The sequence below is a fragment of the Monodelphis domestica genome, chromosome 2 (assembly GCF_027887165.1).
Source record: "Monodelphis domestica isolate mMonDom1 chromosome 2, mMonDom1.pri, whole genome shotgun sequence".
Classification (NCBI taxonomy): domain Eukaryota; kingdom Metazoa; phylum Chordata; class Mammalia; order Didelphimorphia; family Didelphidae; genus Monodelphis; species Monodelphis domestica.
In genome coordinates, this window is record NC_077228.1 from 496,287,021 (window position 1) to 496,312,594 (window position 25,574).

Genomic DNA, 25,574 nt, shown 5'->3' on the forward strand with positions numbered 1-25,574 from the left:
ACACATTGTTAACAAATTAAAGTTCTCATAAGCCCAAACTTTTGTTTCTTTAGTCACTTCATCTTTCACCTATCATACTACTATGATGATAGGAAAGATCAAAACATAAATTTAGAAGAAGGTCATACTGTGAAAATAGTTCCAAGAAAAGCCTCAAAGAAAAATGAAAATTGGGCACAAGCCCAACAAGAATTCCTGGAAGCACATAAGAAAGATTAGAGTAGTAGAGGGAAAGTTTGAAAAAGAAACAAGACTGGTGCAAGAAAATTATGGGAGAGAAGTTTGGTTTAAAAAAGGCAAAAAATACTAAAGAAAATAATACTTAAAAAATAATTGGCAATTGACAAGAGAAGCAGAAAAATTTGCTGAAGAAAAAAACTTTTAAAAAAGCAGAATTGGCCAAAAGAAAAGAGGCACAAAAACTCACTGAAGAAAATAATCTTAAAAATGAGAATTGGGCGGGGGCAGCTGGGTAGCTCAGTGGATTGAGAGCCAGGCCTAGAGACGGGAGGTCCTAGGTTCAAATCCAGCCTCAGCCACTTCCTAGCTGTGTGATCCTGGGCAAGTCACTTGACCCCCATTGCCTACCCTTACCACTCTTCTGCCTTGGAGCCAATACACAGTATTGACTCCAAGACGGAAGGTAAGGGTTTAAAAAAAAAAAGAGAAAATTGGGCAGATAGAAGCTAATAATTTCATGAGATATTACAAGACAATAAAACAGTCAAAAGAATAAAAAAAAGGAAGAAAATGTGAAGTGTCTCATCAGAAAAACAGCAGAACTAGAAAATAGAACAAGAAGATGAGATTTAAGAATTATTAGACTACCTAAAAGCCACAATCAAAAAAAGAACTTTCACATTATATTTCATGAAATTATAAAGGAAAACTGTCCCAATGTTTTAGATCCAGAAAGTAAAACTGAAATTTAAAAAATCTACCAATCACCTCCTGAAAGAGATTTCTAAATTAAAATTTCCAGGAGTATTATAGCCAAATTTCAGAGCTCCTAGGTCAAGGAGAAATTATATCAAGTAGTCAGGAATAAATGATTCAAAATCATGAAGCCACAGTCAGTATCACACAAAATTTAGCAGCTTTCATGTTAAAGGAGAAGATGGCTTGGAATATGAAAACAAAGGAACTAGGATTATGATCAAGAATAATATATTGAGAATCATATTGACTAGAAATACTCAAATTAGACCACCTAATTAAAAGAAAACAACCTGGATACAGCATTAGATAATCTGATTTCTAATTGGAGGAAAGATTAGGGACTTTCTAAATTGGGAGGGGGAGCATTGAACAGATACAATTCCCTGAAATCAAAATGATACTGAGTATAGTCCTTTGGGGAGAGAAGAGGAGAATATATATTAGACCCTTACCTTCTGTCTTAGAATCAATCCTGTATACTGGTTCCAAGGGAAAAGAGTATTAAGGGTTAGGCAACAGTGATTAAGTAATTCTCAATACACTGAGCTGCTTCTAAAACTGTATATTTAATTAAATAGAGGACTGTTAAATATTGTTGATGAAAAAAAGAGAGTTGAATAGAAAATTTGACATTCAAATATGAGCCCCATGAGAAGCATAAAAAGAGAAACATGAAAAAGAAATCATAGAGAGAAGCTAGGTAGCCCAGTAGATTGAGTGCCAGGCCAAGAGATGGGAGGTGCTGTATTTAAATCTGACCTCAGACACTTCCTAGATGTGTGACCTTGGGTGAATCACTTAACATCCATTGCCTAGCCCTTACCACTCTTTTTCTGCCTTGAAACCAATGCACAATATCAGTTCTAAGACAAAAAGTAATGGTTTAAAAAAAATCATAGGGAATTCAATAAGGTTAAACTGTTTACATTCCTATATGAGAAGATGATATATGTAATTCTTAAGAACTTTGTCATTATTAGGGCAGTTAGAAGAAATCTACATAGAGCGAATGGACGTGAGTCGGTTATGTTGGGATAATCTAAAAAATGGAATGAGAAAGAAGGATACACTGAGAGAAAGGGGGAATGAAAAGGGAAAATGGGGGAAATTATCATTTAGCTCATAAAAAAAGAAGTATGCAAGAAAGAGTTTATAAAGTGGAGAGTGAAATGGGAGAGTGATGTCAGGCTTGAACTTCACTCTCATTGAAATTGGTTCAAAGCAGGAAGAACACAGACATACATAGACACACAGATACAGACACACACACACACACACATACACACACACACACATACAATTGGGCATAGAAATCTAACTCAAAAGGGAATTAGGAGGAGAAGGGCATAAGAGAAAGGGTGTGAATTTTAAAACTACTCTACCCTACTCAGACAATACTTTAGAAGATCTGATTTAGCTATTTCCTGAGATACTTGGTCTAACAGAATCAAGTCTTGGGAACTCAACATTGCTCCACCCTACTTAGTTTAACAAGGTCAGGAATGTCTGTACCATACTCAAGGATTAAGTATCTGAAAAGATGGCCTTCAACAGACATGTGCAGAAACAGCTTACAGACCCCTGGGCTGTCCTAAATCAAGCTAAGCTAACATTGGTACAGATGAGACGCGATGTAAAACCGACTATATAGGGCACGTCACTTTCTCTCTTCTGTCTTTTCCCCAGAGAAGCAGCTCTGGGTGGCAGCGTGCTAAGTGTTCTGACATCTTGGTATGGTGGTAGCTATTTGTCTGGGTTTTGATGGTGAGTTTGCCCCTGAGCTAATTCAGGTTCAGGCATCTTGGCTGAGCCCTCTTGGAGTTCAGGCTGATTCCTTCCTCTTTTACTCTCTAAAACCTTACCTTCTAGAGCCTATAATCTTGCCCCTGGCACAAGTCAGGTGGGAGAAATACTACACCCTTTCCTTCTCCTTTCTTCTTAAATTTCTTTCCACTATATTAATTAAATCACCATAAATTTCCAGACTGAGTTGGGTAAATTTTTTTTTATCATTTGGGATATCCATGGCGACCAATAATTAATATAGTTTAGGTCACAACACTAAAATTATCCTTTACAGGGGGAGTGTTAAAAAGGGAATATAGATTAAGGGAGGCAGTGGTCAGAAGTAAAATGGACTTAAAAAAACAAAGCCCTTACCTTCCATCTTAGAATCAATTCTAATTATTGGTTTCAAGGCAGAAAAGCTATAAGGGATAGGCAAATGGGGTTAAGTGAGTTGCCCAGGGTCACACAGCTAGAAAATGTCTGTACCCAGTTTTGAACCTAAGACTTCTCATCTCCAGGTCTGGCTCTCTTTCCACTTAGCCAGCTAGCTGCCCTGTCCCCCCCAAAAATAGACTTTTGAGGAGGGACAGATTTAAAAGAGAGAATAATAAACAGACTTGAGGCAAAGGCCTCCATTTAATGCAGCTGGTGGTGCAGTGAATCGATTGCTGAACCTAGAATCTGGAAGACCTGATTTTAAATCTAGCCTCAAACACTTATGAGCTGTGTGACTCTTGGAAAATCATATAACCTATTTGCCTCAATTTCCTCAACTGTAAAACAAGTAAAATAATATCATCTACCTTGAAGAGTTGTTATGAGGATCAAATCATATATTTGTTTTGGAAAAAAGCACTTAATACAACATTAATTCAGTGGGCACTATACAAATACTTATTCTCTTCCCCTAGCCTTCTCTCCTTCCCTTCTCTTATATTAGAGGGGTGGGTCAAGGACACTTTTAAATATATTTATATAATCATATCTCCCTTCAATCCACATCTAGAGAAATACAGGTGGACACACATTACCTGCATAGACAATACACAGCACATACTCTTACCATCTGGAAACAGACAGCTAGAACATGTCACATACCACTGGTAACTGAAAATTTCTTTTTTTTTTAAACCCTTACCTTCTGTCTTGGAATCAATATTGTATAATGGTTCCAAGGCAGAAGAATGGTAAGGGCTAGGCAATGGGGGTCAAATGACTTGCCTAGGGTCACACAGCTAAGAAGTGTCTGAGGTCATATTTGAACCTAGGACCTCCTGTCTCTAGGCCTGGCTCTCAATACACTGAGTCACCCAGCTGCCCTCTGACTATTTCTTAAGGTAACAGGAACAAGAAAGCTTCCATAGTTGCTAAAATGCAATAGAAGAAATATTTCTCAGGATACTGATTTCCTGCCAGGATCCATTCAGACCAAAACAGAGACTTTGAAAATACCTTGCTCAAAGGAATGTTACCTCAAGGAGATTTTTTTTATTTTAACCCCTTTTTTGTCTTAGGATCAATACTAAATATCAGTTCCAAGTTAGAAGAGTGGTAAGGGCCAGATCTAGCTCCCCATCCACTGAACCACCTAGCTGCCCCTTTAGCAGACTTTTAAAGGATCTAGAATCATGTTGGCACACCTATAGCACACATGCCAGAGTCTACCAGAGGGGTATATTACCCTCCCCATCTCCACTGTGCCTGAGGACATTTCTCTCATCTCTTGCCCCTCTGCCCCAGTAGCCTAATGGGGGCACTTCCTCCCTCCCCTGTCTGGGGCAAGGGGGTGGCTCACATACAGCATGAGGGTTGCAGTTTGGGCACTCAGTTTCTAGTGACTCTAAAAGGTTCCCCATCACTCACCTTAAGAACCATTACCTAAATATTTCAACCATACCCTGACGAACACATTAAGTACATGAAGACTTGTAGAAAAATCTCAGTGGACTAACTATGTAACCCTGGATAAGTCACGACCCCAAATTGCCTAGTGATTACCTCTGTCTCTATCTTGAAACCAATACTTAGTATCTATTCTAAGATAGAAGGTAAGAGTTAAAAAAAAACAACTCAGTAGAGCCAAAGTACATGCATACAACTCTATCATGTATAATGATATTGGCTTTATATCTTATTTATTGATGCTTGGAGTGGCCAGGGCCTACCTATTGATTTATCCTCAGACACTTACTAGCTATGTGACTCTGGGCAAATTACTTAACTCTGTTTGCCTCAGTTTATTCATCTGTAAAATGAGCTTGAGAAGGAAATGGCAAACCACTCCAGTATCTATCAAGAAAATTCCAAATGGGGTGGGCCTCAAAAAGTCAGACAAAGACTGAAACACAACTGAACAACAATCTCTGAAGAGGGAGACACTGCAGAAACCCATAACCACTATATTTCTCAGCTGGGAGAGAAGCTAAAGAACACTTTACCACCCAGATACTTTAGCTCTGAAGACGGATGAATGAGATAAACAACAGTATGATATCCAAGTCACTTTTTGAGACCTTCAACACATAGTTCTGCTGAGAAATCTTAACATTCATGAGACACACAAGTCAGCAGATCAATGGAAAGCCACTTCATACTTAGTAATGGAGAGGATGGACAATATGCTTATCTACAAACCATTACCAGAAGCTGGTGAAGGTCCTTCAAAGATAATTCATTGCAATCACTTATTGCCAGAATGTGAGCTTATTTGGACTCTCTAGCAAGCTTGAGACTGATGGATATTCAAAAGCCAGAAATTGCTTGCCAATAATACAAAACCGGCTTGATCCAGATAGTTTGTGTTGTATAAACAGATATTTTGTGTGAAAGAGATTGTCCATCAACTACTTCAAGAACTAATAATACTGATAGTTCTTTTATGGCCTGAGCTTTCTATAAACTCAAATGTAGGAAAGGAGAATGGTAATTCTGAGGAAGATCATAATTAGTTAGTTCCAATAACTAGTACTGCTTTGGGAAGATAAACCCACAGGTCACAGAAAAACAAGACTAATTGACCAGTGACCAGACTGACTTAACAATAAATAACCCATGGGAAACTAGGGAAACACATCTAGCCAGATGATAGTGCTTATTTGCTTGTGTTCACTGATATACATATAAATTATCACATGCTCCAGTTTCATTTTCTTTCTTGAATTTTTATGTGCATTTGCTTTGTATTTTCATCATGTATCATATATACTTTGTTAAGTATCCTTTGCTTTTATTTATATTTATATAACTTGGCTGTTTTGCATACCCCACTAGTATTATTATCTGATGAATATAAGTCAATTTGGTGAGGCTTGAACTGAATTTCCTTTCTTTTTAACCATTACCTTCTTAGAATTTATACTAATTATTGCTTCTGAGGCAGAAGAGTGGTAAGGACTAAGCATTTGGGGTTAAGTGACTTGCCCAGGAAGCTAGGAAATGCCTGAGGTCACATTTGAATCTAAGACTTCCTGTCTCCAGGCCTGGCACTCTATCCATGGAGTTACCTTGCTGCCCCATGCAGTTTCTTCCCTAATAAAAAAATATAAATAAATAAATAAATAAAAAGAGGCACTCCAGGCTAACAGGAAGCAGTAGGCGAGGAAAACTGAAATTAGGTTGAAGTGTGTCACTTAGGGTGAAAGGTAAGCAAAAATCTAAGATTTTGAATAGCTGCTCCCATCCTCCTTTTTTTTTTCTCACAAAATCATAACATTAGAATTACTGAAGGGGGCAGCTGGGTAGCTCAGTGTATTGAGAGCCAGGCCTAGAGATGGGAGGTCCTAGGTTCAAATATGACCTCAGACATTTCCTAGCTGTGTGACCCTGGGCAAGTCACTTAACCCCCATTGCCTAGCCCTTACCACTCTTCTGCCTTGGAACCAATACACAGTATTGATACCAATACACAGTATTGATTCCAAGATGGAAAGTAAAGGTTTAAAAAAAAATAAAAATTAAAAAATTAATTACTGGAACATACATTTAAGGTTTTAATTCCCATTCTCTTATTTTAGACATGGAAAGGTTGAGTGATTAACCCAATGTTACTCAGATTTATCATAAGGTTTAAAGGAGATAAGGCAATGATGGCAAACCTATGACATAGGTGCCAAAGATGGCATGAAGAGTGCTCTCTCTGGGCACAGGGCTGCCCTTCCCCTCCCTAGAATTCTGGAGCTGATCCCCTCTCCCATTCCACTGAGCCTGATGATTTTTCCCATCACCCACCCCTCTACCCAGCAGCACAATGGGAGCACTTCCTCCCTTTTTGGTATGGGGTAAGGGGTTGGGGGGCAACATAGGCATTAGGTCTGGTGAGTGAGGTGAGGATGGGGACCCAGCACTCCATCTCTAAAACGTTCTCCATCACTGAGATAAGGTATCTTAAGTTATTTACAAATGTTAAGCCTGCTATGCAAATGTCAGTTGTAAAAAAAATAGTAGTCAGGATTAAAAGCAATGCACTTTCCTTTATATTCTACTGCCTACCTTCCCTTATGCCACAAATTTAGCCAGGACAGATTAGAGTAATTCCTCTCAGGCCCAAAGCTTCTATGGTCCAAACACCTGGCCATTTAAGAGAAAAAAATTATCCTGGCAGGTAGGTCACTCAGCAGATAGAGCCAGGCCTAGAGATAAGAGGTCCTGGGATCAAATCTTATCTCAGACACTTCCTAGCTTCATGACCCTGACTTTAACCCCCATTGTCTAGCTCTTAGGAGTCTTGTGTATTGATTCTGATATGGAAGGTAAGGTTTTTTGCTTTGGGGGAGGCAGGGGGCAAACATGTATTATCATGTGAAACATACTTCTATATTGGACATTGTGGTAGGAGTACACTCATACAAAACCAAACTCTAAAATAAAATAAATACACTGATGTGAAAATTAGTATGCTTTGATCCACATTTCTCTGGAGGTGGATGACATTCTAAGTCATAAGTGAAGGTAAGGATTTTTTTAAAAAAGAGAAGGTTATGAGTCTGGGAAATAGGGTCTAGAAGACAGATGAAATCCTCAACAGAAAAGGAAGCCTGGAAGAAAGAAGTGGGTCAATAAATCCACATTTATTAAATGCCTATTCCCTGTTAGACCACTCTGCTAAATGCTGGGGATGCAAAAAAGAGGGGGAAAGACAGTTCCTACCCTCAAGGAACTTATGATCTAATAAAGAAGAAACTTGTAAATATATATGAAGCAAGCTCTATGTAAGATCAATAGGAAATAAAAAAGGGAAGGCCTTGGAATTTCACCCCATTGTATTCATAGTCTTACACTTGCAGAGCCCTGGGCTCTGCTTAATGATGAGCAGGAATCCAGAGCCTAATTCTCCATGCAGGAACTCCAGCTCTGCCATTTTCGGCCCGACTGATTCTGGGCAAATTCCTTAGCCTCTCTGGTCTCAGTTATCTCCTTAGCAAACTGAGGAGGCTGGAATTCATGACTTTTGCACCCCTAGGGTGCACAGCTGGAGAGGCAGCGTCCCCTTTAAGTCAGGCCACGCCCCTCCGCCGCCTTCCCCCTCCCCTATTCCCTCTAGCTCTTCAGCCCCCGCCCCCAAGGAGACTCCGCCTTCCAACACGTGGGGGCAATCCCCCTCCACCATCCAGTGTAGTGGCAGTGTTGGAGGCCGATGCTCCGCCGGCCCAGTTTGATCTCAGTCGGCCGCCATCGCCAAGACCGGAAGAGTATGTGGGGCACACATCCGGCGTCCGTCCCGCTTTGCGTTCCCCCTCTCACCACTCCTTCCCCCCAACTCCCCGCTCAATCCTACCTTTCCCTCATCCCCCCAGCTTGGGCTTCCCTCGCAGTCCCCGCCGCTGCCGGCCCCGAGGCGTGAGTCTGAGTGGTGGGAAAGGGCTGAGGGGCGGTTGTCGGGCGAGCCTGGGACACTGGGGACCGGGGGGTGGGGAGGAATGGGGAATAGAGCAGTTGAAAGCTGAAAGAGGTAACTCGAGTAGGGCCCGGGCCTGGGGGTGCACTCGCGCTGGTGCACCAGGCCTCTGGGCCGGAGGCAGCTGGACAGCTTGCGTAGCTAAGGGTCTGCTAAGCGGCCGAATTCTAAGCGGGCTGGGTGAGGGAGGGAGTTGACAGGGCCCTGGGGGCCTACGAGGGGAGGGGGGCGGAGAGCTGGGGAGACCACGTGACTGGTTTTTCCCAAACTATTTGAATTGTAAACCTAATCTAGACTTCTGCTATTTGGAGCTCTTGATGATCCCTACGGTTAATGTCTGGTTTGGCCCACCCTCATCTCCTTGGTAGGGGCAGCCTTATTCCCTCCACTTACCAGCATCTTTTCTTCTGTTCAGACTGTTGCTTTTTTTTTTTCCAGGTAGTGCAGACTTATTTTAATCTCAACAAGGCAGTTTACTGGGGTTGGGGGGGAGGGATAATGGTATATAATATGATCAAAAGCCAAACCCTAATAAGTGGCTTTTGATTAAAGCACCCATTATCCATGAAAGATGCTCAAGAGACTTACACCTGTCTCTCCAAATATGAAAGCAGTTCCTAAGAATTATCTTACACAATAGGAGGTATATACTATTATGAAAGCTTATGATTCAATATCATTGAGTATAAAAACATCAAATAACTTAAAAGTTATGATACTTTTGCATATAGACTACTGAACAACCTGAAGATCAAATCCGAACTTCCATATGTGAAGATAGCTGTCCTGATCACAGTAGGATTTGTTTTATTGACCTCATTGGTCACTTAAGAATGAAAGTATAGCACAGTCATTCCTTTGTTAAGGGAATGGATCCTTTCATTAATTACAATGTGGTACTGTTTTGGTCTTTCTCTTCCTACTCTGAACTTCCTAAATTGATAGTTTCATGGGTTTTTCCCTAGGAAATTAGAATAGAAATCATGATTTTTTTTTCTGGAACTGAGATTTTCTTGATTCTGAGATTTTCCTTTTTTAACCCTTCTACTTTCTTTCCTCTCACTCAGTTCTAAATTCTACAATTTAACTTCTCAACTCATAATTTGCCTGAAAATACTCTCTCCCAAGTTACCAGTGATTTAAAAAAAAAATCCCTTATCTTCTGTCTTAATATCAATTCTAAGATAGAAGAGCAAGAAAGGGCTAGGCAATTGGACTTGCTAAAGGTCATACAGCTAGGAAGTATCTGAGATCAAATTTAAATCCAGATCGTTCTGACTCCAGGCTTGGTGCTTCATCCATTGTGCTACCTAGCTGCCCCTCAATTCCTCTTCACTTAGAGTCTTATAGGTTGCTTGGGCCATTGAAGTCCATAGCTACCCAGCTAGTGTCACAAACAGGAGTTGAATGCAAGTCTTTTGGGCTCTAAGGACTCCTTACTTGATGATATCTCTTAAAGACATGAATACAAACAAGTATACACATGCACAAAAGATATATTAAAATCATTAAAACGACACATATATAGTCACTTAACCTTTGTCTGCCTCACTTTCCTCAACTGTAAAATGGGGGTGATAATAGCACCCACCTTGCAGGATTGTTGTAAAGTTCAAATGAGATATTTATAAAAATGCTTAGCATAGTTCCTGGCACTATATAAATGTTTGTTCCCCTCCCTTCTAATTCTCTAGTAAAATAAGCATCTGTGTAACTATAGGATTGTGTCTCCAATGCTCTCCCATCCTCTTAAATTCAGTCCTGCATTACCACTCAGTTACATATACAGGCTGGGTACTCCTTGTGCAAGAAATAGCATAGTATACATTTGGATTATCTAAGGATAGGACAGGGAATGACTTTATCAAGGGCTTAGTTTTTCTAGTAAACTGTGGTCATGGTTTATTTTACAATTTTCTTTTTTTGTTCTGTTCAGAGAACATCAGGCATGACTTCCTTTCCTGGGTGTTTTGGTTTGGGTACTGCTGCAGCAGCTGGGATGGAACCTCAAGAGATTGCTGAGCTACAGCAGGCTGTGGTGGAGGAGCTGGGTATCTCCATGGAAGAACTGCGACAGTTTATCGATGAGGAACTGGAAAAGATGGACTGTGTGAAGCAGCGCAAGAAGCAGCTAGCTGAGTTGGAGACATGGGTGGTGCAAAAAGAGTCTGAAGTTGCCCATGTTGATCAACTCTTTGATGAAGCATCCAGGTAAGGACCAAATCAATTGGGGAAGGTAGATTTCAGCATTATCAAAAACCATTTAAGTGGCCAGTTGTTTAAATAGCATCTAATACAGCTTTCATAATGATCCTGATCAGTTCATTAAGAGTTTGTGATAGACACATTGAAACAAATAAATAAGCAGAGGATGTTTAGGCATCAATTTTAAAAGTAACAAAACTTTTAGTGACTTGAAATCACCAAGTAGTTCCATGATTTATAAATCAGAGCTAAGTATATTTTAGGCATGGTGGCCTAGGGTAGGTTCATAATTAGGTGGAGATCAAAGAAGATAGTAATGAAAATTTGATTTCCATCTTTGATTGTGTTATTCAAGCATCTCCTTCTAGTACAGTCAGTTCCTTACTTATGAATACTCAGGAGAAAAATTCCATTTTACAAATGAGCAATAAGAAATTTCAAGTTCAAAGTCTCAGGTCCTGCTTCCTCCTTTCTATTCCTTTTCTAGCATGTTTCTCCTTTGTTCTCTAGTTTAGAATACCAGGCAAATAATGGCCTTGTGAAGTAGATTCCTTTAAGCAAAGGCATTGTAAATAAGTTATTGCATTTCAGGGTCTGTTTCAGACTCTTCCGCCTAGCACTCCACCTTTCCCAAAAAGTTGTCCATTATACTGTTAATGGAACTCATAACATTTTCCAATAGAAATGGGGTAAGATATACTTGAAATAGAAATAATTCCCCACTTCATGTACATCATGAATTAAACGAACTTTATTGAGTGGTAGAAAAGGCACTAGGCTTAATGTTAGAACACCTGGGTTCAGTTCTTAGTTCTAACGTTTTGTATTTGTATAATCTTAGACAAATCACTTCGCTTTTCAGAATATAATTTGAATATAACTTGGCCTATCTACTTTATAGGATTCCTTTTTTAAAAACCCTTATCTTTTGTATCAATTCTAAGACAGAAGTGGGGCAAGGGCTAGGCCATCAGGATTAAGTGACTTACTAAGGTTCACATAGCTAGGAAGTGTCTGAGGCCATATTTGAACCCAGGTCTTCCTGACTTCAGGCCTGGCTATCCATTGTGCTACTGAGTTGCCCCTTCATAAGGGTTCTTGTGAAGAAAGCAAGGAGTAAATTGAGAAACACAATATAAATTTAAACTGTATTATATGTGGGTTCCTGTGAAAACTTAAATACCATTTATAACAATATCCAGCATTTGTATAGTAATTTTAAGATTTGCAAAGAGATTTACATATTATCTCATTTGATCATTGTTTATATGAAAAAATGCCTTCTGAATTATAAACAACTTATTTAAAAATTAACAACCTGTGTATGTATATAATACTTTAAGGGTCCTCTACTATTGTTGCTAGCTTTGACCCTTTTCCCATTTGTGTCCCAATGCCAGGGCAGTGACTAATTGTGAATCTCTGGTGAAGGATTTCTACTCCAAACTGGGGCTGCAGTATCGAGAGAGCAGTTCTGAAGATGAAGCCTCTAAACCCACAGAAGTAATTGAGATTCCTGATGAGGATGATGATGTCCTCAGTGTTGATTCAGGTGAGGGACAGGGACTAGGACAGAAAGCCCTACTTATTTTTATTGGCTCTTTTAACTCTGTGTTTGATCCAATTACATAAATATTTGTTTAGGGTCTTGCCCCTGTCCTAGGTTTGAATATAAAAACAATACACAAAGGAAAATCCTCATCTTCAAAGAGCTTACAGTCTGTCAGAGGGATACAACCTCTAAACTGCCAAGTATATATATATGTGATAATTTAAGAAAGGGAATAGCTGAAGTTCTGTGAGTGAAAGAGGGAACCCCACTGAGAAAGCATTAAGAGAAGAGGGCTAGTAATAGAACCTAAATGAGTATCAGACTTGGGAGAAAAAAACAAAGAGCAAAAATGAATGGGAGAAACAGGAGAACCAGAGTGATCCAGTGGCATTGGAAACCAGGGGAAGAGAATGTCTCCCCTCCAGAAAGGGGAAAGAGGATGAGGGCATTTGATTTTATATTTCTGATGTATTTGTTTAAAAGAAGGAAATTTTAGTTAAGTTGAGGAGCAGGAACCAAACTTCAAGGGATAAAGCACATAATGAAGAAGTGGAAGGAATGAATGTAGACTCTTTCAAGAAAAGACCCTTTAAATCAAGGGGAAAGTAACACTCTAAAGATAAATAGGAAACATTCAAGAAACACAGAATTTTCTCTTTCAATAGCACTCATTAAGCACTTGCAATATGTCAGGCATGGCATTATGCAGTGGCAATAAACAGACAAAAGTGAGACAGTCTTTGCCATCGAGGAGCTGACCATCTAATGTTCTTATATGAACAGATAGAGTGAAGAAAACAGAATCCATGATTATGTTAATGTAAACTGAAATAATACTAAAAGGAACCCAATATCTAAGAAATTACAATGACTGATTTTGGTAGAATATTTGGTGAACTCTGCATCCCTTCTTTTGACTGATGGGTGGGTGTGTAAATGGCACAGTCTTTCATATATTAGCAAAGTGATGACTTCCGTAGTGTTTTCTTAACAAGTTGGTTTTTTTGTTGTTAGAAGGGAGAATTCACTACTAGTAGGTCATATCCAGAAAAGATCAAAACATAACAATGAAAGATATAAATAAACATTTTTATTTTACTTTAACATTTCAGAAATTGTTGGAGTGGGGAGAGAGAAGGAAATGATGTCAGTGGTTATTGGTAGCAACATTAAGGGAATTTATTTTAAATATAAGGAAAAGCTAACTCTTTGTAGATAGAAGTGAAGGAATTATTAGAGGGAAAGAACTGAAACTATGAGAGAGAGAGAGAGAGATGAGGGGAAAGAACTGAAACTATGAGACAGAGAGATGAGGGAGTCATTTGATGGGGGAAGATCCAGGAAGATTTGGAAAGGGTTGAATTTAATAAAGGTAGAAGGGTTAACTAACTAACCACAGTTGAGGGTGGGAAGGACTCTATTCTTTGATATAAGAGAAAAAGTGGAGGAAGAGATCAGTGAAAATACAGAAACATTTTGAGATTGAGAAGAGAGAAGTTGAGGGAGCAATTATTGATTAATTCCTAAGGAGAGGTGAGTGGTAGGAAATACTTCATGGTAGAAACAGGAATTGTTCCATCTTGAAGGATAAGTAGTATTTGGATAGACTTGGAGAAAACAGAGAAGGGCATTTTTAGGTCAGGAAAATATTGTGAGTAAAGATATGACTTGAGAAAGCAAATAGAAGCCAAAATAAAACTGTTTGGATGGAGCAAATGATTCATATAGGAGACAGTAGTGAAAGAGAAGGCCATGACACCACATCTTTGAAGAATTACCCAAGTAACCTTGATAAGCAGTATCTGAAACAAAAGGAAAAAGTAGTGAAGGTTAAGGTTTTGATTTGTGTTCCTGGAACAGATTTTTGTATTAAGATAATTGATATCACCATTGCCATTAAGAAATTTCTCTGCTCACATTTTTCAGAACCCTTTGACTGAACTACTTTTTTTTTGCACATAGCTCCCTCCCCCTCATTTTCTAGTTATTTGTATGCTTGTTCTTTCCCTCAGATTGTAATGTCTTAAGAGCAGGATCTGTAATGCAACCATTTGGCATGCGGTGGGCATCAAATCAGTGTCTGCATTTAGTGAATTGATAGTTAACTGTGTTAGAACTAATCCCAAAGAAACAGGAGACAGAAAAGCCTTGATTTCATGTGCTAATATAGAACTTTTCCATTTCTTTTAAGGCCCTTGGTCTTTTAAGAACTGAAATGTAGTTGATTTTTCTCTACTTCTATTGTTATAGACAGATTTCAGTCTAGAAAATCCTAAATGGGAAGGCTAATGTATATGAAATTTATTAAATTCACATTATGTACCAGACACTACACTAACCTTAGGATACGAAGAAAAAAGGGCAATTGTTCCCTAGCCTCTAGTTTTCATTATAATGGAGGAAACAATCCATTCATAAGGAGGCATACAGAAAATACAATCTTAAAATGGCACATTCTTATTTGTTGTTAAGTTTGTCTGCCTTTTGGGGTTTGTTTGTTTTAAGCCTTCTGGTTTTAAAGTCCTCTAGCATCTCTTCCTCATCCTATAACATCTTTAGGTAGCTCCTTCATTTTGTAGTCTTATTAAGTGTCTACTCTGTGCAGAGCATTTTGCCAGACATTGGGGAAGATTAAAAGAAAAGACCTAAAAAAAAAAACACCTTTAGTGAATTTACAATCTGTCAGGTTGGAACATATGTAACTAAATATTCAGTACTGTGACATTAATGTGCAATAGCTTTAGGTCAGAATAGACAATAGTAAAGAGATTTTTAAAGTGCTTTTGGAGAATGGAGGAAGAGAAAAATCATTTCCTAACTGGGGAATCATTGAACATTTCTGAGAAATAGTAGCATTTGTTCTGGAGCATGGGAGAATAGAAAGTGATGGAGTTGCATTCATATGACCTGAGTCCAAATCCCAACTCTGTTGCTTCATTGCTTGAGTGACATGGGGTGAGTCATATGTTCTTCTTGGGCTTCAGCTTTATCAATTGTAAAATGAGGTGATCACTAAGTCTTTCTGGCTCTAATTGTAGGATCCCATAATCCTAACATGGATTGAGTTCCTGTAGTTGAAGATGTGTTAAAAACAAAATCGGGAAGCGGGGGGGGGGGGGGGGGGGCAGCTGGGTGGCTCAGTGGATTGAGAGTCAGGCCTAGAGATGGGAGGTCCTAGGTTCAAATATGACCTCAGATACTTCCTAGCTGTGTGACCCTGGGCAAGTCACTTCACCCCCATTGCCTAGCCCTTACCATTCTTCTGCCTTGGAGCCAATACATAGTATTGACTCTAAGACAGAAGGTAAGGGTTTTTATTAAAAAAAAAAAAATATATATATATATATATATATATATATGTATATATGTATATATGTATATATGTATATATATGTATATATAAAAAGCCTGGAGGTGAGAAAGTGTGAAACACAAACAGGAAATTAGGAAATTACTTTTTAGTGAGAACAGAGTACACATAGATGGGAATAGTAAGCAGTGTGTGATAATGTTGGATAGGCATCAAATTCTGAAGGATCCTTAACCTCTGGTCTAAAGAGCTGGTACCACTTAAAATACAATAAGGAGTCATTGTCTCTTTCTATATAGCCCTTCTCCAGAGCCTCATCCTGCTTGGGAGGTGACCCAGAATTCCCAAAGGGATTTTGATCTGTATTAGAAAGAGAATCCACCAAATCTTGATCTTTGAACTATTAAACCAAGTAAGAGAACTATTATTGAAGGATTTTGATTGGAGGAGTGGTACCAGATCTGTGCATTAGGAAGGCAAAGTAAAGAGAGGCCATAAATAGACTAGTTAAGAGCCCTATGTAGTAGCTCAGTAGGTAGTCATGTGAGAGCTTATGAGAGGTAGCACAGCTTGGCAGTCAGTGGTATGAAGGGAAGAGTCTTTGAGACTGGGTAACTGAGTGAATGGTGGTGCCATTGTCAGAAGTAGACAAGGCAGGATGGGTTTGAGGGGAAAGAGCTTTTCTGTTTCTGACATACTGAGTCTAAGGAACTTTCAGTGCCTTCAGGTAGTAATGTCTAGCAGGGTCTGGGGAAGAGGTCAGGACTGGAGGTATAAATTTGAGAATCTTTTTGAGTGAAAAAGATAGAAGGAATCATGAAAGTAAAGAAATTGTAAAAAGAGAAGAGGACCTGAGAAAGAGTGTTTTGAAAGACACCTGTTTTAAGAAGTTGAAAAGAGGAGGGACCAGAAAAAGATTGGTCCAAATATGAGGAGATTCCAAAAATAGTCAGAACCTCCCAGACTCCAATAGGTAAGAGGATACTAAGGATGCTGGGATGCTTGGCAATAGCAGAGATGGCAAAAGAGAAGCATATGCAGTGAGAAAAAAGGCTTCTGGTGACCTTTAAGAGCAACGGTTCTCAAATATTGGTGAGAATGGAAACCACATTACAATAACTGAGAAGTGAATGGGTGATGAAGCTTAGTTTTGTTGTTGTTGTTGTTGTTGTTGTGTGTGTGTGTGTGTGTTTATGAGAAATGTAATTATAGGATTGTTTTTTTCTCTTAAACCCACAGGTGATGCAGGCAGTAGAACCCCAAAGGACCAGAAGGTGAGTTACCTGGGAGGTTAAGAGACAAGAGGATGAAAGAAGCTGTCAGGATAGGGTTATTCAGCAATATTTGCATGTTTGCTGTTGTGGAGAAGACAGACACCCTTGATACTAGGAGGTTTGTTTCTAGTTGGAGATACAGCTCTCATGCCCATGGAAATGACTGAAGCTTTATAAATAAACGTTTTGAAGATAAGTTGGATGTAGAAGTACAAGATAGTCAACAAGAATTTATGAAGTACGTACTACAAAGGGAGGCAAAAACATAGTCCTGCCCTCAGGGTCCTCCCAATGTGACAACATACAAATAACTGTGTCCACATAAGACAGAGAGCAAGTAACTAGAAGATGTTCTTAGAAAGGCTAGCTTTTTAGCCTTTCTAGGAAGGAGCTGAGAAAGGCTTTCTGCTAAGGGCTTTGAGCTGAGTTCTGAAGGAAGCCAAGGGAGTGAAGAGGCAGAGATAGTGCAGAATTAGGAAGTAATAAGAATGGGGCAGCTAGGTGGCTCAGTAAATAGAGGACCAGACCTGGAGTCAGGAGCACCTGGGTTCAATGTGATATCAGATACTTCTTAACTGTGTGACCCTGGGCAAATCACTTAAACCCAATTACCTAGCCCTTATCTTTCTTCTCTCTTAGGATCCATAGTAATATATAAGATAGAGACTATATTTACAATATTATAGAGATACAGGTACTATATTTACTTTCTTTGATTCTCATTACTTGTTAAACCTTACTGTCTGGCTTAGAATCAGTACTAGGTATCTAAGATAGATACTATATGTCTGTGATATCCAAGACAGATACTATCAATATTAAAGGGTTAAAAACAAAAAGAGAAGTGATGAGAATCAAAGAATGTAAAACGGGAAATTTCCTGGAAGAACTGAGTTTTGAGCCAGGTTTGGAAGGAAAAGCATGTCCTGTCAGTAATTTGGTCATCCTGTTGACTGCCTATTGCTCATTCTGTTTTCTTTGAAAAGTGTACCTAGGGAAAAGACTTTCTAATTCAAAGCTTTTGCTTCCCCTACCTCTGTCCCACAGCTTCGAGAAGCTATGGCTGCCCTGAGGAAGTCAGCTCAGGATGTCCAGAAGTTCATGGATGCTGTCAACAAGAAGACTAGTTCCCAGGACCTGAGTAAAGGTCAGATTCATGGAGTACTGGGGGTATCCATGCAAAAACTATCCTACAGCTGGTGCTTTCATCCCTTTTCAGGGCTTTGACTACATTGGAAGCTTGGCAATCCTTGCTTGTGGTCTATTTAAAACCAGTCACAGTATTGTTTTTATTGGCATTTACCTTGGTCCTCTGTCTCAACAATCTGGTCTCACTTCTTTTCAGTATTTGTTGTTGGGTCTCAGTTGCCTTGGCACCATTTTATCTAGCATATGGTGGCTTACTTAGATACCTGTGTTCTCTGTTTATCTTCTACTCCTTGACCTTTGGTTTATTTGGCAAATCCAGAAAACCTTTCTCAATATAGGGTGAACAAAAGCCAGGGAGTTATGCAGAACCTTTGGATAAAGATTTTTAATGATTTGGGGATTTGGGCTTTCTGTTCCCTCCAAACAGTGTTAGTAATTGAGATATCAATGGGTTTATCTCTGGAACAGGGGCTCATGAACCTTTTTGTGCCATGGACTTCTTTGTCAGTTTGATGAGGCTGTGAACCTCAGAATAATATTTTTAAATGAATGCATAGCATTATAAAGAAAACTGATTCTATTGAAATAAAGATGTAAATTTTTTCCTATTTCCATTCCCTGGACCTACTGAAATCTATCCATGAGCCCCTTGGTGGTTGGTGGACCCCAGTAAAGAACCCTTATCTACAACCTGTATGAGCAGTAAAGAAACTGAAGGGCTGGGTTCTCCTACCCCTATCCCTTTTTTGTATCCCACCTCAAAGATGACATCCCTAGCACTTTGGTATGGTAGTGTCCATGATACATGGAATCAAGAGAGTTTGAAATCTCATAACTTAATAGCTATGGGCAATTTCTTTCACTTCTGAGCCTGTTTTCTCCTCTTTCTTATGGATATAATAGCACCAACCTCACAAGTTGTTATGCATTTCAAATGAGATTGAAACTTTTTTAAGACTTAAAAAGTGGAGAACCAGTCCTAGAGACGGGAGGTCCTAGGTTCAAATCTGACTTCAGCCACTTCCCAGCTGTGTGACCCTGGGCAAGTCACTTGACCCCCATTGCCTAGCCCTTACCACTCTTCTGCCTTGGAGCCAATACACAGTATTGACTCCAAGACGGAAGGTAAGGGTTAAAAAAAAAAAGACTTAAAAAGTGCTATATGAATGTTATTGTTAATTATTGTGATGATTCTTTCCTAGGAGCCTTGGGTCAAGTACCTATTGAACTGAGTAAGGATGGTGATCTAGTAGTCAACATGAGAATCCTGGGCAAGAAAAGGACCAAGACATGGCATAAGGGAACCCTCATTGCCATCCAGACAGTTGGTATGTACGGCCCAGTGGGCAAGTCAGTGGTATAAAGAGTTGTCTGCACATCCATCCAGTTACTTAGGCAAGTAAACACTGGGGCCACCTAAGTATCATTTGTTCTTCTCTTTAGAAGTCTACAAAGTCTCCTAATGGCCCTTCACCTCAGCTCTAAAGAAGTAGTTATGGTCTTCCAGACACTCTCACCAATTAACTCCCTTTCCCAATTTTTTTCTGCTTTAGGTGGCCTTTCTCCTGACAAAACCTGCCCTCTGCTTTCCCTAAGCTTTCATTTGGATCATTCTTCTTTGGTTTTATTCCACTTAAGGAGGCTTCACCTCTCTCCTCTTTGCAAGTCCTGACTTTTCTCCGTGCATCTTTTCTGATTTTAGTTTTTCTTATATCTTTAGTTTCCAGTCAAAACAGATAATTTTTCACTTTTCAGTGTGTACTTTTAAGCATGTGACCTACATGTGTTCTCTCTCCTCCATTTAAACTTTAGACAGGAACTGTTTTTCCTTCATTATCTGTAGAAGTGCTGGAATTCAGGGATTATTTCTTCTCTTTCTTTGTATCTCTGTCCACAAGTAAGCACAGGGTTGTGAATGTGAGGAATTAGTAAGCGTGATGAATGATGGAAAATATATTGATTGAATTTTGAATCAGAGGACTTGGGTTCAAATGTAGCCTTCTCTACTTAATGCTTGTTGGGACCTTCACCAAGTCATTTAATCTTGTTGGGCCTCAGTATTTTTGATCTCTAAAACCCCTTTGAGCTCTATATCTGTGTTCTGTAAATTGACAATTATATTGATGCTTTTCTTCCTTACCTAGGGGCTGGGAGGAAGTTCAAAGTCAAATTTGACAACAAAGGGAAGAGCCTATTGTCTGGAAACCATATTGCCTATGACTACCACCCTCCAGCGGACAAGTTGTATGTGGGCAGCCGTGTGGTAGCCAAGTATAAGGATGGGAATCAGGTTTGGCTCTATGCTGGCATCGTGGCTGAGACTCCAAATGTCAAAAATAAGCTCAGGTACTGAGATAGGGAATTATAGAAAGAGAGGCAGCTGGGAAACTTAACAGCTGTTGCATCCTCTAAGAAATTTCCAGCTTTCAGAACTATATACATTCTCAATTTTCTCTTTGATTCCTATCTTAAATCCTCCCACCTCTGGACATTGTTCCCGAAGGCAAGCCAGTTCATTTTTCATTGAGTTGCTGAGACAATTCTGCTTTTCTCCCTAATTCCTATTTGATTTTGTCATTCAAGCTTTAAAAAAAGAAAATAAGATGTAGGAAAGCCACAGAAATTCAAAGCCAAAGAAATCAGTATAAAAACCAGTGAAGTCAATAACTAGTAGTTAATTTAATTAAAAAGAAAGAGGGAAATTAAATTACCAATATCAAAAATGAACAATAAAAGGATAAAAGAAATTATTTTGCCCAACTCCATGCCAACAACTTAAATACATATTTACAAAAAATATAAAATATTTAGTTTAATCGAACAAGAAATAGAGAATTTAGGGACCAGCTGGGTAGCTCAGTGGATTGAAAATCAGACCGAGAGACGGGAGGTCCTAGGTTCAAATCTGGCCTCAGACACTTCCCAGCTGTGTGACCCTGGGCAAGTCACTTCACCCCCACTGCCTAGCCCTTACCACTCTTCTGCTTTGGAACCAATACACAGTATTGATTTCAAGACGAAAGGTAAGAGTTTTATTTTAAAAAAAAAAAGAAAGAAAGAAAAAAAAAGAAATAGAGAACTTAACCTAATCTCAGAAAAAGAAATTGCACAATCTATAAATGAACTTGCAAAAAAAAACCAAAACACAACCCCAGGATCAGATGGATTTATGGATGAATTCTATCAAGCATTTAAAGAACAATTCATCCTAATATTATATAAACTGTTTGCAAAAATAGCATAGGAGGTGGTGATCTTACCAAATTTCTTCTGACATAAATATGATTTTGATACCTAAACTAAGAAGAGTCAAAACAAGTAATAGGAATTTCTTGACCAATAGTAATTAGCATTGAAAAAAAGTTAAAGTATTAGCAAAGAGGCTATAACAACACTGACAAAAGGTATATACCATGACCTGGTTGTATTTATACTAGGAATGCAGAGTTGGTTTAATATTAGGAAAGCTACAAGCACAGTTGACCATAATAATAACAAGGACGACCAAAATCAAGTTAAATCAACAGAGGCCCAAAAACTTTTTAATAAACAACACCCAATTCTGCTGAATACTCCAGAAGACACAGAAACAAGAACTTTTCCTTAACATGCTAAATGGTATAACCAGGAACCAGCATTATATGAAAAGGATATAAACTAGAGACCTTTCCAGTAAGATTAGGGATGAAACAAGGATGGCCATTGTCACCACTTCTGTTTGACATTTGTACTAGAAATAATGGCTTTGACATGAAAAAGAAATTGAGAGAATAAGCATCAATAAAGAAGAAATGAGATGACCACTTTTTTCATTTTAAATGATGGTGTACCTAAAGAGCCCTAGAGAGTCAACTGAAAATTAACTAAAATAATAACTTCAATAAATTTATATGGTATAAAATAAATCCATATGAATAATCATCATTTCTGTATAATACCAATAAAACCCAGCAGAAAGAGAAAAGAGAATACAGAATATATAAAATATGTTGGGTATCTATTTACCAAGATAGATATAAGAATTACATGAATACAGATATAAAACATTTTGTGGGGGCAGCTAGGTGGCTCAGTGGATTGAGAGTCAGGCCCAGAGATGGGAGAACCCAGATCTGGGTTCAAAGCTGACCTCAGACATTTCCTAGTTGTCCTACTTTAAGCAGGAACTGTTTCTCCTTCATTATTGGTGTTACTTAACCCCCATTTCCTCACCCTTACAACTCTTCTTCCTTGGAACCAATATGCGGTATTCTAAGAAGAGTAAAGGTTTAAAAAACAAAACCAGGGGGAAAACCCCACTTCTTATGGATCTAAAGGCAAACCTATATAAGTGGAGAAATATTAATTGTTCATTGGTAGGCTGAGCCAATAAGTAAAAATGACAAAACTATCTAAATTAGTTTATAAAGCACCATGTCAATCAACTACCAAAGGATTATTATATAGCAGTGATGGAGAACCTTTTAGAGACAAGAGTGCTGTGCCAGCCCCCTCTCCCCCCTTCTCCAGACCTGTTTGGAGGGGCAGGTGAAGTGAGGAATGTCCTCAGTGAGTGTAGAGAGGGAGAGGGGAAAGGCCTAAGCACTTTGCTCCCCTCCATCTCTGCTCTGTGATCTGCCCCCTTTCATTCTCTATGCTCTTCCATTGGGCTACTGAGCAGAAAGGGTGATGTGAAAAAATGTCACCTGAGTCTCTGCCTTTCTAGTAATTAAGTTGGTGGGGAGGGGTGCAGATGAGTACCCAAAGAGTGCTCTGCATGCCATCTTTCACACCTGTGCCATAGGTTTGCCATCACTGCTATATAGTATATAACTAAAACAAAATGAAGTTAACATGGAGGAACAAAAGGTCAAGAATTTTAAAGGAAATGTAAAAAAGTGGAAAGGAAAGGTGGGGGTCTCATAGTAGCTGTATCAGTTCTCAAACTATGTGACCAAGAAGTAATTATCAAAACAATGTTGTACTAGCTTAAAAAAACCAATCATTAGAACAGATTAGGAGCATGTAAAAGTAAACAAATCTTATTATCCTCATGTTCAATAAATCCAAAGTTAGTCCTTAAAGACTTATGAAAAAGTTATTGGGAAAACTGTACAGTAATGTGACAGAAATTACATTTAGATCATTTCCTCAGAATCCGTTTCGGAAGATAAGCTCCAAATAGAAATATGACCTTAATATAAAAAGTCACATTATAAACAACTTACCTGTCATCAATGATAAAGGAAAAGTTAATGACCAAACAAAGACTAGAGAGGATAACAGAAAATAAATGGTGGTTTTGATGAACATAAAGTTCATTTTTGCACAATCAAGTCCATTATAGCTCATATTAGAAGAGAAACTGAGAAAAATATTTGCTGCAAATTTTTCCAATACAGATACACAGGGAACTGATTCAAATGTAAAAGAATAAGTCATTCACCAATTAATGGTTCAAGGATATGAATAGACAGTTCTCAATGAAAGAAATCCGAGCCACCTAAAGCCATATGAAAAAATGCTCCAAATTATTAATAGAAAGATGTGAATCAAAAAAATTCTGAGTTTCTGTGTCACACTAATCAGAGAGGCAAAGTTAACCAAGAAAAGAACATGTAGCCCTTAGTATTCTTCTGCCTTTGAAAAATATACAGTATTGATTCTGAGATAGAAGGTAAAGGTTTTGAAAAGTAAATGAAAATGATAGATATTGGAGCTGCAGAAAAACACACTGGTACACTGTTGAAGCTGGGAATTGGGACAGCCATTATGGAAAGCAATTTGAAATTATACCTAAAAAGTTAACAAGCTGTGTATAACATTTGACCTGGTGATACCACTTTGCTCCAGAGAGTTCAGATAAAAAGGGGAAAAAGTCTCTTATTTACAAAAATAGTTATAGCAACTCTTTTTGTGGTAGCAAAGAACTGGAAACTAAGGGAAAGTCCATCAATTGAAATGGTTGAGTAAATTAGAGTCTAAAAATGCAATGGAATACTATTATAAGAAATTTTAAAAGACAGTTTCAAAGAAGCTTTGTAAGTTTATGTAACAGTTTATATAATAATATCCATATTGTTAAACAGTTCTGAAAGACTTAAGCATTCTATTCAGTACAATGACCGAATATAATCCCAGGGTGATGAAGAACCTTATCTACCTCATGACAGAAAGTTGATGCAGGATGAGAAACGCATTTTTGGATGTGGCCAATATAGGATTTTGGGTTTTGTTTTGCACAACTATGCTTATGTGACACAAGTATTTTATTTATTTATTTCCAATGGAGGATGAGGTCAAAGGGAAAAAACATAAATGCTTGCTGATTGAAAAAAATTTTTTTAAATATTTTTAAAGAATTAGAAATCTAGAGAAGATGGCTTACTGGAGACTAATTATACAGCACGGGAATCTGATAAACCAAAGAGAACAAATAACCTTCGATTATAGATGCAGCGATGGAGAGGAACTTTAAGGAAGAACTCTTAGCACTGGGGTGGAAGGAAAGCCTGAGAAGAGGGGAAAGAAAGGTGTGGGCTACAACATGGTTCCACAGAGACTAGAGGAAGCTTCATTTTGGGGATAGACTCATGAAGGCAAGTGAGAGGATAAATCTGCCAAACATATGTGCTAAAGGACTCCTGTTTACTGGATGGATTTGCTTCCTTGTCACTTTTTATTTTCAGATTCCTCATCTTCTTTGATGATGGCTACGCATCCTATGTCACACAGTCTGAGCTCTATCCCATTTGTAGACCACGTGAGTTTCTTTTTCCCCTTCCCACCTTATATAACCGCTTCTTAAGAGACATAGTTGATCTGCCTCTTTCTTTATAGCTTATTGTAGTCTCGTGATCCCACTCTAATCTCAGGAAACACGTATGAGGTCCCAGAACCCTGGTGAAGCCCTTCGTGAAAGGTGGTTTCATTTGCTAGATTCTAGAGCCCTGTCTTCTTAGCCAAAATGCAAGAAATTTCTGACTACACCACACTGGTTAGACTGATCCATGTTTTGAGGGTACTTACAAATATGTTATTTTGATCCTGATTCTTCCTGGTGTTGGACCTGGGCATGAGGAAGAAGATGCTCAGTGGTTGTTTTATAATATCCTAAATGCTTGGGAATCTGCCTGAGGAAAAGACCTTCCAGAGAACAACCAGTTTGTCTTGATGCACCTCCAGATATGTTTGATAGCAAACATTCACATTCAGAGGCCCTTAAAAGATTGATGTAAGTGTGTACTGATTTTTTTCTTCCATTTGGGCTAATGTTATTTTCTCAAATTTGCCATCTGGCTTCTTTAAACCTCTAACAAAAGTTTCTACTTGAATTTTCCTGAGAGTCCATATTTAGGTATATGATGTGAGTGAGAAATATGTGTATGTGATTTGCATATTTTTTGCCCACATGAGATTTGCACATGCTTATGTGTGCTCTATACTCTGTCCTTAGTTTTCAGGTTAGTTGTCATTTCTTTTGAA

The 25,574-nt window shown here is 38.6% G+C and overlaps 1 protein-coding gene across 8 annotated transcripts in view; it reads left to right on the forward strand.

The window, feature by feature from the left end:
* Positions 1–8,286: 8,286 nt before the first annotated feature.
* The window catches only part of SETDB1 (SET domain bifurcated histone lysine methyltransferase 1), a 28,486-nt gene continuing 11,198 nt past the window's right edge, over positions 8,287–25,574 (forward strand). For 6 of the 8 annotated variants that reach the window (XM_016429154.2, XM_016429156.2, XM_007485398.3 and 3 more), the window contains exons 1-8: positions 8,302–8,562; positions 10,557–10,831; positions 12,226–12,377; positions 16,927–16,961; positions 18,009–18,108; positions 19,313–19,438; positions 20,255–20,456; positions 24,779–24,852. In XM_016429154.2, coding sequence (XP_016284640.2) covers positions 10,569–10,831; positions 12,226–12,377; positions 16,927–16,961; positions 18,009–18,108; positions 19,313–19,438; positions 20,255–20,456; positions 24,779–24,852 — 952 coding nt within the window. In that variant the 5' untranslated portion in view covers positions 8,302–8,562; positions 10,557–10,568. Of the gene's footprint in view, positions 8,563–10,556; positions 10,832–12,225; positions 12,378–16,926; positions 16,962–18,008; positions 18,109–19,312; positions 19,439–20,254; positions 20,457–24,778; positions 24,853–25,574 lie in introns of all 8 variants that reach the window. The other 2 variants (XM_016429155.2, XM_056819345.1) reach the window with 1 other exon arrangement.